The 12,172-nt window shown below is 40.2% G+C and overlaps 1 protein-coding gene across 2 annotated transcripts in view; it reads left to right on the top strand.

The window, feature by feature from the left end:
- Positions 1 to 12,172, top strand: part of tln2b (talin 2b) — a 114,913-nt gene that overhangs the window by 72,109 nt on the left and 30,632 nt on the right. For both annotated transcript variants that reach the window (XM_084733442.1, XM_084733443.1), the window contains exons 21-31: positions 532 to 660; positions 3,286 to 3,399; positions 3,829 to 3,942; positions 4,064 to 4,198; positions 4,381 to 4,509; positions 4,857 to 4,959; positions 6,859 to 7,067; positions 7,508 to 7,627; positions 8,407 to 8,604; positions 9,111 to 9,250; positions 10,992 to 11,085. In XM_084733442.1, coding sequence (XP_084589568.1) covers positions 532 to 660; positions 3,286 to 3,399; positions 3,829 to 3,942; positions 4,064 to 4,198; positions 4,381 to 4,509; positions 4,857 to 4,959; positions 6,859 to 7,067; positions 7,508 to 7,627; positions 8,407 to 8,604; positions 9,111 to 9,250; positions 10,992 to 11,085 — 1,485 coding nt within the window. The remainder of the gene's footprint in view (positions 1 to 531; positions 661 to 3,285; positions 3,400 to 3,828; positions 3,943 to 4,063; positions 4,199 to 4,380; positions 4,510 to 4,856; positions 4,960 to 6,858; positions 7,068 to 7,507; positions 7,628 to 8,406; positions 8,605 to 9,110; positions 9,251 to 10,991; positions 11,086 to 12,172) is intronic.

Here is a 12,172-nt window from a genome sequence, read left to right on the forward strand (position 1 = left end):
TTTTATTCAGCCTTTCTCTTTTTCTGTTAGCACTGCCACGGTGTTCTTGCATGTCTAATGCCATATTGAATGCAGTGTTAAAAGATGGACTGAACTGAAATGCTTTAATTTGTATTAGAATACATATTTAGGCATTACTGTGTGCACTAGCTACCAGCACCATTTCACATCCAAAATAAAAGGGTGCTGCAGCATCCACAGCTCTTAATAAGCCCCTGGCACTGTCGAGCAGGATATTATCAGTGTGAAATACCCAGGCAAGTGAAACGCTGCTCATGGCACATTAGATGTTTTTGATCTGTGACACATTAATCATCACATCACTGCCATTATCAAAGAGGAAGTGGGAATCTGGTGCTCACGGTTTCCTTGGAAACTGTCAGAAAGCAGACAGAGCTAGTCAGCCTCTTTGCATCTATTGCACAATGTGTATAAGTTGTTAAACTCTCATTGCTGAGCTCTGATAGCTATTGTTATATACTGAATGCGTGTGTCATGGTCGTGTGTGTGTGTGTGTTCGTGTGCTCTCAGGGGGCGGCTGCCTACCCAGAGAATGAAGACCAGCAGCAGAGGCTCAGAGAGGCAGCTGAGGGGCTACGAGTAGCCACTAATGCTGCAGCTCAGAACGCTATAAAGAAAAAACTGGTTAACAGGCTGGAGGTGAGTCATAAGAGTCAACGTGTCATCATCTATGTGTGGTCTGACACTGATCAAAACACAACTGTTCGCCTGATTTCTCCTCAGGAGCAACAATGTCACCGAACATCTCTTTCACACATTCTGTCATCCCTGCAGAATAAACATGAGCAGGGACGAAGAAATCCACTTTGAGATGCATTTATTTAGAGTGAACATATTTTATTTTGAACAACGTACATATGTCCTCTACCAACAACAATGATTTTTTTTAACATTTTGGATAAATGTCTGGACACAATCAGTCCGGAAATTAAAGTTGCACTCAACTTAAGTTGCAGTTACTTTTGTACTGGGATTTAAGAAACACAGGCGCAGGCAGTGGTGGAGAGAGTATTGAAAATCTGTACTCAAGTACAAGTACTTTTACAGTACTAAAATGTGTTAAACTCACCTTAGTACATAGTCACCTCTTATTCACTGTCCCTCCCTACCTCACACATCTGACCTGAAGAGACTGGTCTTCCTCACCCAACCCTGGACATTTCTTTCAAATATATTGAGGAAAGAAATACATGTTTAATAGTAGCAGCACAAAAGTACCATGATGTTACCTTGTCCCTGCTCTGTCTCCATTAACTTTACCCTGACTATCACCAAAGATAGACTAGCATGATAAATTAAACCTTGACTGATGCTTGACCAACAGATACTCTTTGACAAATAAACATCACCTACTATTTCTTCTTCTTTTGAAGTTAAAAAAAACATTTTGTTGCAGTAACTAAGCCACCTAATTTTCGCCTGTAGACTAAATGATCAGATCTACTTTGTGTGGACACAGCATGTTCTTGACTTTCGTGTTACAACAGAAAAGACCAGTGTTGCCACTGCTCTTCTGTACTTCCAGCCCTGTTGTCCCCTAGTAGAAGTAAATGGAGAGTTTGGACATTAGGATGAAGGAAACACATGACAGAATACGAATAATGAAACGCCTCAGCGGCCATTTGTACAAATACGTCCCATTTAGTGTATTTGTCTGTGTTATTTCTCTTTTCTCGTAGCAGTGAGCTATGAATCCCATTAGTGCCTTGAGTGAACTATCTGAGTGTAAAGATCTGTGTTTAGCCTTTGGTGTCAGTTTGCCGCTAATGACTAGCCCCTCTCTGCTCCAGAGCACCCAATGTTCAATTTCCCAAACACATAAACTATGCATTACCCAGGGCTGGGATCAGCCTGCTATCAGACATATATCTCAGCCTGCCTCCCTGCATCAGATGGTCACAGTAATGGTGCTAATGGTCGCCTCCATCAAGGAAATGTGTGCGCCAATGAAGGCCGAAGTGTCATGAGTCTGAAGTGTGCATGTCACAATTATCACGGTCACATTAAGGCCCCTGAAGACCCCTTTAATCTTACCTGTTGTGACGTATCACACTATCAGTCAGTCTCTGTACAGATGTCCATATGCTTATATTTAGAAGCGAATGCAGTATTCTGTATAGAATATTAAAGGAGAAATATGTATTTTTACTGCGCTAAATCATAAAATGACCATGATGTATCATCAGAGATTAAGGAGACATGTTAAGGTGAAATACTGGCCTCTATTAAAACACTACACCTCGTAAGTCCCGCCCCTTCTTGCTCTGTGCTCCAATGACAGTTGAGCAAGCTTGGTACATCAGTCAGCTGGTTTTTGTAGTTAAATATGCTATACGTTAGGCTTGCATATGTTGAAAAGAGAACCAAATTTTGAAGATGGCTGAAGACATTGCTAAGTGACACATAAAAATAACATCTTATATTAGCTAACATTAGCAGTTGATTAACTTAACACAGCAAAAATAAGGGGCAATACTTAGAAATTGTAAATTGATAGTTATAAAAAGCTGATCAACTTACAGTGTGGGATGTTTCGCTTCCCATCATTGTCAAAGTATAATGTCGTGCTCATCTTGCACTCATAAAGGTTCAGTGTTCGTGCAGCATGCAGGCGACCTATCTGAGCTTTAAGTCTGAGGAAGAGGGGAAACAACTGCCTTCAACCACAGATCGTATATTAAGTAGGGATTCACACTATTTAATACACCATCTATGGCTTCAACTTGCTATTTAAACTGCAGTACTCATCCTATAACACTAGGTCTTACATATTCCTCCTTTAGAAATGCAGAAAGTAGACTTCACCATAGAAGGAAAATGCTACTCCCACCCATTATGTCAGTGTTACGTGAAGTCCAGTATTTTTTTTTTCTTAGTATTATGATATCATGTATTCTGGCTTTACTTTTTCATTTTCATCTCCTTATTCACTCAACAAGGAATGTCTTCTCATTCTGTTTTCAATCCTGTCTATCATAATATGAGCTAAGCAGTATATTTTTAGTGCTTTAGTTTTGGAAACATATTGAGGGGAAAGCACCGCTGATCATCTCATGGAATAAAGATTGAGCAGTGCAACCCCACCCATTTCCCTCTTCTTGCACAACATTTGGTTTGTGACCCCTCTTGGTTTGATGAGAACAGCTCTGTCTGAGTACAGAACATGACAGCATAATACTGCACTGAGTAAAAGAATGTTACTCTCGTCCAGGCGCCGCTCTCTTGCTTTAGTCTAAATGATTCCCATTTGTATCTCTTGAACAGATAGCAGCAAAGCAGGCAGCGGCTGCTGCTACTCAGACCATCGCAGCGGCTCAAAATGCTGCTGCTTCCAACAAAAATACTGTCTCACATCAACAGCTAGTACATAGCTGCAAGGTAAGATCACACACTCCGTTTACTGTTGTTTTAAATATCCAGTGTGCAACATTTACAGAGAGTTATTTATTAGCAGAATATGGCAGAATTTGAATTTAACATTCAATATATTCTTTTTTCATTGAAGTATAATCAGCTGAAAATAAATCGTTATGTTTTCCTTACCTTAGAATGAGCCATTTATATTTGTTGAAGTGTGTGTCCTGTTCCACTGAGCCCTGTTGAGCCGCCATATTTCTACAGTAGCCCAGACCTTTACTAAGAAAGAGGCAGGTCTTATAAGTCACAGAATGTGCATAAGTGGTTTGTTTTAGAGTGTTCTATCTCTGTTTTGCAACATTAGGAAAATACACATTGAAATGAGCAACAAAACAAAATTAAACAACACTTAGACTAAACTAAACTAAATTTTGGTGTGTTTAAATGCAGGCAGTAGCAGATAGCATTCCCCAGCTGGTGCAGGGGATGAGGAGCAGCCAGGCCCAGCCTGAGGAGCTTGGGGCCCAGCTTGCCCTCATCATGGCCAGCCAGAGCTTCTTACAGGTTAGACCTTTTCACCCTGACACAGTCAGCAAATATCAAACTCTCTGACACCAGATACACACACACACTTACCGCTCCTTTATGACTTTGCTGTTGTTGTTTTTCTGTCACCCTCTGTAAGCCTGGAAGTAAGATGGTGACGTCTGCAAAGTCAGCAGTTCCGACAGTGGCTGATCAGGCTGCTGCTATGCAACTGGGCCAGTGTGCCAAGAACTTGGCTACCTGCCTGGCTGAGCTCAGGACTGCCACCCAGAAGGTACCTTTACATAACACCGGTGGAGATAGCAGGATTCATCTCACTGATGCGGGACATTCATTGCTATCTTCCTGTGAAATGTTGTTTGATCTCATTTAGAGATACCAAGCACAGCATAAAGGCTGCATGCTTTCTCTATATGGGTACATGCGAGTAACACATTACATGCGTGTTGTTTGAAGGCCCATGAAGCCTGTGGTCCTCTGGAGATCGATTCAGCCCTCAAAACTGTACAGACACTCAAGAGTGAGCTTCAAGATGCCAAGATGTCCGTCATTGACGGCCAACTCAAACCTCTTCCTGGAGAAACGGTCAGTACTGGTATTAAATATACCAGTGTAAGTTTACTGTTTCAGTGCCCTGATATCATTTTAGACAATACAGTTTATTATTAAACTGTAAAATATCCAGCCTCCATTACTTATCTTTGTCTTTGTTTGATAACCACATTTGAGGGATCATTGCAAGATATATAATGTATAAAGAACATCGACTAATATACTGATATCTGAATATTTTCATTCCCTTATATGGGTATTGGTGTCAGGCCCTAATTGAAACATTATACTGTAGATTTCCAACTGTAGAAATACTAACATGACGAGGACATCACAGCTACGAATTAAATTTTTATTTGTGTATTCTGTTGTTCATACAGCTGGAAAAGTGTGCTCAAGATTTAGGGAGTACATCAAAGGCTGTGGGCTCCTCTATGGCCCAGTTGCTGACATGTGCTGCGCAGGGCAATGAACATTATACAGGTAAGAGAAGTGCATTCTGCTCAGAGAGTGGGTCTGGATTAAATAATTTGCTTTTGTGTAGAGTAGTTACATTGCCGGAGTCAATAGATATAATAAACATATGGTTTGCCGACTATAATTTTGTTGAAAAAGTTGTTTCTTTAAACTGCGCCAAGTGGGAGTGTGAGGACAAAGCTGACAGAGAAAATTATGACTCCTTTATTTGTGCTATCACTATTGCCTCAAACTGAACCCTCTGAATCCAGCATTGCTCGGCTGTTTTGCTGTCATTTCTGGCTCAATTGGGGATCTCGGGGGAGGAGAGATGAAGACAGATAGAGAAAAGCATTTCTAACAATGAGTGCTCCCAGGCAGCACTTCATGCTGTGGCCCAGGGTGCTGCTCGCTACTCATTAATCTTATTTTCTCCAGATTTAACATTCCATCAGCAAATGGCTCCACTTGGCTGGTTAATGCAATTTGATGCAATTTGCTGCTTTTCTTCTCGGCTCTGTGTATAATAAGTTAAGGGCACCTCCCATGTGGGGCCATATTTATTATATTAACTCATTTATTTAAACAATGAGGGCATTTCAGTATCACAGTTTGTTCTCTCAGTGTGGTACGGCTAACCCCTGCCAGCTGATTTGCAGAATGCTATTACAATTAGAGTGAAGTTAGGAAATGCACATACCTCTCAGTTCGTATTGCAAAAACTAATGAGATAGAAATTAATGTGTTTAGTAACACATCAGTTTCAATTTCCACAGTAAGATGGTTACTTACTCTCAGTACATAACAATTTTCAACATAGGAGAACGGCATATTTCCTCTATATAAGAATTATACACCTGTGTTACAGCCACAGTTATTTCAATAGATGTCTGTTATGCACATGAAACAGTCACATTCTTGTATTTACTGATACTGTTTTATTCCAATATTTGGGTGTGTTGATCTATCATTCTAGATTGATCGATCTAATGATCTGTGATCCAACATCATGGATGCAAAGTCAAAAAATCGCTCCATATCATAAGCTTTAAAATACACTGTTATGTATCTGTTTCACCTGTGTGTCATGTTTGTGTCCATGTGCACCTCCTTCCTAAAGTGTCAACACCAGGCGGATAATATCAAGCAGCCATGGCGACTAGCAAAAAGATGAACCTTGACACTTATTATTGAGATTTCAGAACATAGTTGTAAATTTAAATAACTTTTCCTACACGTGAAATTCCAGTGTTGCCAGTAAATTGCAGGAACGTACATAGTTGCAATGTCACTTTCAAGACATGTGATGTTGCACCAACTTACCAAGTAAAATTCCACGGCGTTGTGGCCAACATGTTTTTTAAATGTTGTCAGTATGGTGTTCCAGCGTTTCCACCACTTTCTGGATGTGCTGTGATGTTTTAACAACGTTGCAGCAATGTCAGTCTATAAAGTACAAGAAACATCATGCAGAGGACGTTGAACAGACGTCGCAAAAACACCATAGGAAACCCGCTTCACTGTAACATTTCAGCAGTGCAACAGCAACATAACTAATGGTAATGTGGCAGTAATGATGTTACAACTTTACACATGATACGCCACAATCGCAACATTGCAGGAACATACTGTGTTTATAGAGCATGTTCTCATTGTTAAACCATGTTTTCAGTGTTAGTGGATGAAACTATACTTGACTGCACATGACTGGTTACAATTATAATGTGTTGTATTTTTTTCTTTTATGGTCAAAAGCTGAAAAGGCAGGGGTGTCTATAAAGTATATCAATATATCTACATAATATACATCCTGATGAAACTTGTGATTTGCACCCTACTAATATTATTTGCTTTATGATTTTTCTTTGTCACTGTGATTGAAATTACTTATTGTCATTTCAACTCATGTTTGTGGTTGTTTCGCAGGTGTGGCTGCCAGAGAAACAGCACAGGCTTTAAGGACACTGGCTCAGGCAGCCAGAGGAGTGGCAGCCAGCACCAGGGAGCCTCAGGCAGCAGCTGCAATGCTGGACTCAGCCCAGTATGTCATGGAGGGCTCTGCCATGCTTATACATGAAGCCCATCAGGCGCTGGTTCATCCAGGAGATGCTGAGAGTCAGCAGAGACTGGCACAGGTAAGCATAGCTGCCGGTAATATATACCCCCGGGGGCAGTGATATTCATGTAGCGATCTCATTGTTCCTCTCAGGCCCCTCTTTCTCTCCCTCTCTCCTCTGCTGATTTGTAAACATTTCTTCTTTCCATAACAATCATCCCCCTCTAAGCGTTGCTATTTTCTCTCTGCTCTGTCTCTCGCCTGGTATTCCTCTCTCAGGAGTGCCAGAGTAAAACTGCTCATTCTCCCGCAGCCCTTCAGGGGATAAACATATTGTTTGGCATATATCTGTGACAGCAGCATAAATTAGTGACACGGATTACTGTGCGCCACTGTGAGCCCAATTTGCATTTGAGATGTTTTTCCCCTTATGGCCTTGCTCTGGGACTTTGTATTGTGTGGCACATTGTTAGAATGACTAATGGCAGTCCATTGACTGGACATTGTGCTATGTTTCAGGTGGCCAAAGCAGTGTCGCACTCCCTGAATAATTGTGTGAATTGCCTGCCAGGCCAGAAGGATGTTGACATGGCCCTCCGGAGCATCGGAGAGGCCAGCAAGAAGCTGCTGGTGGACGTTGTGAGTCAGGCTTTCACTTGGTCATGTCTTCAGATTTAGACTGGGTTGCACCAACACAGATTGAGTGCATCTAAGATTGATTCTAATCAGATTTAAAAACTAGTTTTAAAATAAGTAAATCCAGATTTAAAATTCAGTAGAGCTATGTTGCACAATTAAAAACTAATCTCAGTTTAGTAAATCCAGGTTCAGTGATGTAAACCAAAATTAAATAGAGTTTAATCGATAGTGTTTGCTTGCTTACCCACATTTAAATACATAGATAAATAAAAAATAAATTTGAGTGCTGTCAGAACCTACTTGCAGCTCTGTATTATATTATTATCGTAAGAAAATGTTTCACTGTTTGATAGCTAGCTAAAAAGTTTATTTAAAAAATATTGCATTGTTTGTTATCTAGCTAAAAAGTTTTTTTAAAAAGCAAAAACCGGAAACTAAAATGTTATATCATAACACACTGTTACATTGTTTGGTAGCTAACAAAAAAGTAAGTTAGGCTAATTAGTCTATTCATGATGGTTCGGCAGAGAAAGTCTTATTTATTCTTATTGATGTTTTTTCATAATGAACTAGTTTAAAACTATGGCGTAATTGGGTTTAAAAATTCAGACTTGTTGATGCAACTCAGCGTTAGCGTGTTTGTATTTCCACAAAAACATCTGTACCGAACACATACATTAAAATATTACCCTATAACTGTACAGGTTATTTCCATTTAACCTGATTTCTGATTTGAGAACTACAGTATTCTCTAATTGATGTGCGTCTTGTCTTTGAAGCTCCCTCCCTGCAATAAGACTTTCCAGGAGGCCCAGACTGATCTGAACCACACAGCAGCTGAACTCAACCACTCTGCAGGCGAGGTCGTCCACTCCTCTCGTGGAACGAGCAGCCAGCTGGCTGCGGCCTCAGGGAAGTTCAGCCAAGACTTTGATGAGTTCCTGGATGCTGGCATTGAGATGGCGGGACACACCCAAGTAGGTTTCATGATCACACAACCCCTCCACACTCCATTGAAACAGTTCAATGATAACCTACTGCCACCAGTGTTTTACACATGAAGAGGAGCATTCAAACCTTCAAAAACATACAAGTCTTACATGAGTGGCCAAGCTCATATTTTCATGTGACTTTATTACCTAAGCTCTTTAAGTCATTTGTTAATTAGACCTTTTCATCTAATTCACTTAGGCACATGATTGTCCCCAAGAGCACTAACACAGTCAGATGTAATGAGATCTTGTGATGTTCTTGTTCTGGTTGTTTTGCTCATTAATTTGGAAAGATCGTCTGGGATTGGAGTTGATGTAGCATGACACCCGAGCTTTAATCAGGCTCAAAGAGGCCTGCTGAGTGAGGAAAGAGGATATAGGTGGTAGGGACCACCAAGGGATACTTTATCCCTTGACAGCTGCAGCTGATACAGTAAATACTGTGTAATCTTAAAAATCACCTGTATTTTTATTTCTCCTTGCCTGTGCAGAGCCAGGAAGACCAGATCCAAGTCATTGGTAATCTGAAGAACATCTCTATGGCGTCCAGTAAGCTGTTGCTGGCTGCCAAGTCTCTGTCTGTGGATCCAGGTGCAGCCAATGCCAAGAATCTTCTAGCTGTGGCAGCAAGGTGCGATAAGATGCAGACGCCTGATGTGAATCATATATCCTCTGTGCTTCTTTCTAATGAATATCTTACAGTATTTGCTGATAAAGTGAACCATTTTGTCCTAAATATGAATGAAATTCATGTCTGCAGAAAGTTATTAAGGTTCAGACTCTGCGCCTAAAAGAGCAATATGTATCAGTTGCATGTGCAAAAATAAGTACAGGAGTCCAGTAGGCTGAAATCCTATTTCAGCTATGATCTATGGTTGAAGACTTGTGGAGGCTCTGCGGGCTGCAGGAGCGCAAGACATGCGCAACATTGTACACTGACAATCGCAAGTGTCATTGAGTCCTACACTGTAATATGATCAGCTGTTTATGACTGTCAGTTGTCTGTCAATGTAAAGTTAAAAAATAAAAATACACACTGACTGCCAGACTCCATGAACATGATGCTCGGTTTAACCATTATAAACATCTGCTGCCTCTACACGATTATTAATGATTTCTTATAAGTTATAGATGGACACTTTGTGATTCAAGGACCGTTCAACATTAATTTTAAGTCTGATAAACATGAAATAGGCAAGCAAAAACAGACGGTCTGGATCAGAATTGAAATTTCAGTGGATGATGACATATCATGGCCATTTTATGATTTATTGCAGTAAATATATTACAGATTTGTCCTTGGATGACCATAGCATTCAAACGTAGGCCCATCCAGATAGCAAGTTGGAGCCATAGAGAGTATATCACATTGGTTCAATCCCTATTTAATATATATTATAATAACATATATATATATATATATATATATATATATATATATATATATATATATATATATATATATATATATATATATATATATAAGTATTATTATTATAATATACATTATATTACTTGACAATAACAAGTGACAACAGGTGTTTTATGCTGTTTATACCTGTCAGTTGTCTGTCAATGTATCCTGAAAACAAAAGCCCACTGCTCTGAAAATATACAGTCTAGAGTTGTTGTTCAGTGACTGCCTGTCTTACTATCTGCCAGACTCCATTAACATGTTGCTCACTTTAACCGTGATAAACATCTGCTCCCTCTTAAAGATTATTGACGACTTATGACGAGTCATAAACAGACATTTACCGATTCAGCTAAAATCCAGCATTAATTTCAACTTTAATAAATGCGAAACAGGCAACCAAAAACAGATGGTCCAGACCAGAGTTAAAATTTCAAAGGAGAACATGCTGGCTGTAGCATTGAGTGAGAAGCCAGGATTTGTATGTGTCCTTAATCTTGAAGACACATCACAGTCATTTTATGATTTATTACAGTAAATATAATACATATTTCTCCTTCAAATGGCAAAAAAAATTCTTCGTTCTGCATCTGTATGTCACTCCTAAGCCGTATCTGTTCGGCATTGCTAAAGGGAGTACGTATCCTTCCCCTAGTGAGAAGCCAGGCAGCAGGTCCCGCAGGGCTTTGGGCCTGACTGACTTCTCTCTGTCTAATTAGGAAGATGGAAGCCTTGGCTAGGGCCTGTCTGTGCTCAGCAAGGCTGAACACAAACTCGAGACAATCTCGGCACTCCTGTGCGCTGAGTTAGCCTATCGCGGTGAGAGGCCAGTGGTGCCATGCTTAAACGGGGGAGCTAAAAGCGTGTGTGAGCGAGTGTGAGTGAAGCCAGGCTGTGCGTGCGTGCCGAGGACACATGTGAGAGCTAAAAAGCCTGTGTGGCTGCCTGTGTGTTTCAGGGCAGTGACAGAGAGTATTAACCAGCTGATCACGCTCTGTACCCAGCAAGCAGCAGGACAAAAGGAGTGTGACAACGCCTTGAGGGAGTTGGAGGTAGCCATCCTCGCATACACTGTACCACACACACACAGACGTCCCTCTCTCCAGGCCTGTTTTCTGTTGCCTGTACATGCCCGTATGCTTTCAATCAGGGAAACTAGCTGCATTTTTCATCCTTTTCTTCCATCTATTTTGCATTTGATTACTTCCATAGAGCTATTAACTGTAGATGGACATTAAAGGAATAGTTGTCATTGTTTGAAGTGGGGTTGTATGTGGTACTTATCCATAGTCAGTGTATTACAGAGAGGAGTACCAGCACAGAAGCTAAGCGATGTACCGCTGAGGACAGTGTCAGCAGCAAAAGGTATTTTAGCCACTTTCAAAATTTCAGTTAAAGTGCTCACTATATTTAGAATATTTTTCCAGTTCCAAAGTTTTCTGTTTGGAAATCACTGTGGTTAAATGGAGATATGTCATCTGATATAATTTGCAGACCCAGAGATCGTGTTGTGGTAGACTTTGTGATATTGGCAAATATCGTATTATCCTCCAAAGAATCGTTATAATGTCATATGTGTCAAGTCACACAATAGGACAAACAAACAAACCAATTTAAGGCAGTGGAGGTAAAATGACTGGTTTTGTCAGTGGAGTCTGGTTGCTTCAGAGAGAATGATATAATGAGCGATTTAACTTCTGTTTCCCTTCAGAAAAGGCTGCCTGATGGCAAGGTAAAGCAATGAAAATATTCTACATGTAGCATACACTTAAACAGATACTGATTTTTTAAGATGGACTTTTTTGAAGTGACTAAAATATATCTTGCTGCTGACCCCGTCCACAGCAGTACATTGCTTAGCTTCCATGCGGGTGCTCCTGCTGCTTTTCTAAACTGTGGTAATACACTGGTGATGGATAAGTGCCTCATACAGTTCCACCTGAAAATATCCAAACTATCCCTTTAACTTCAGATCTGCAATAACTAAATTACAGGACAAGAGCATTTTTTTAAGCCTATGTTCACTTAAACTCAAGTAACTTAAAGTGAAAATAAAGCTGTGCATATTAAAGGCTTGATTTTATAAAAGCAGTATATTCTAATCAGCTTCATTTACATTTTAAGTGTTTCCTTTTTCTA

Source organism: Lutjanus erythropterus, chromosome 13, assembly GCF_056507025.1.
Source record: "Lutjanus erythropterus isolate fLutEry1 chromosome 13, fLutEry1.hap2, whole genome shotgun sequence".
In the NCBI taxonomy this organism is placed as follows: domain Eukaryota; kingdom Metazoa; phylum Chordata; class Actinopteri; order Lutjaniformes; family Lutjanidae; genus Lutjanus; species Lutjanus erythropterus.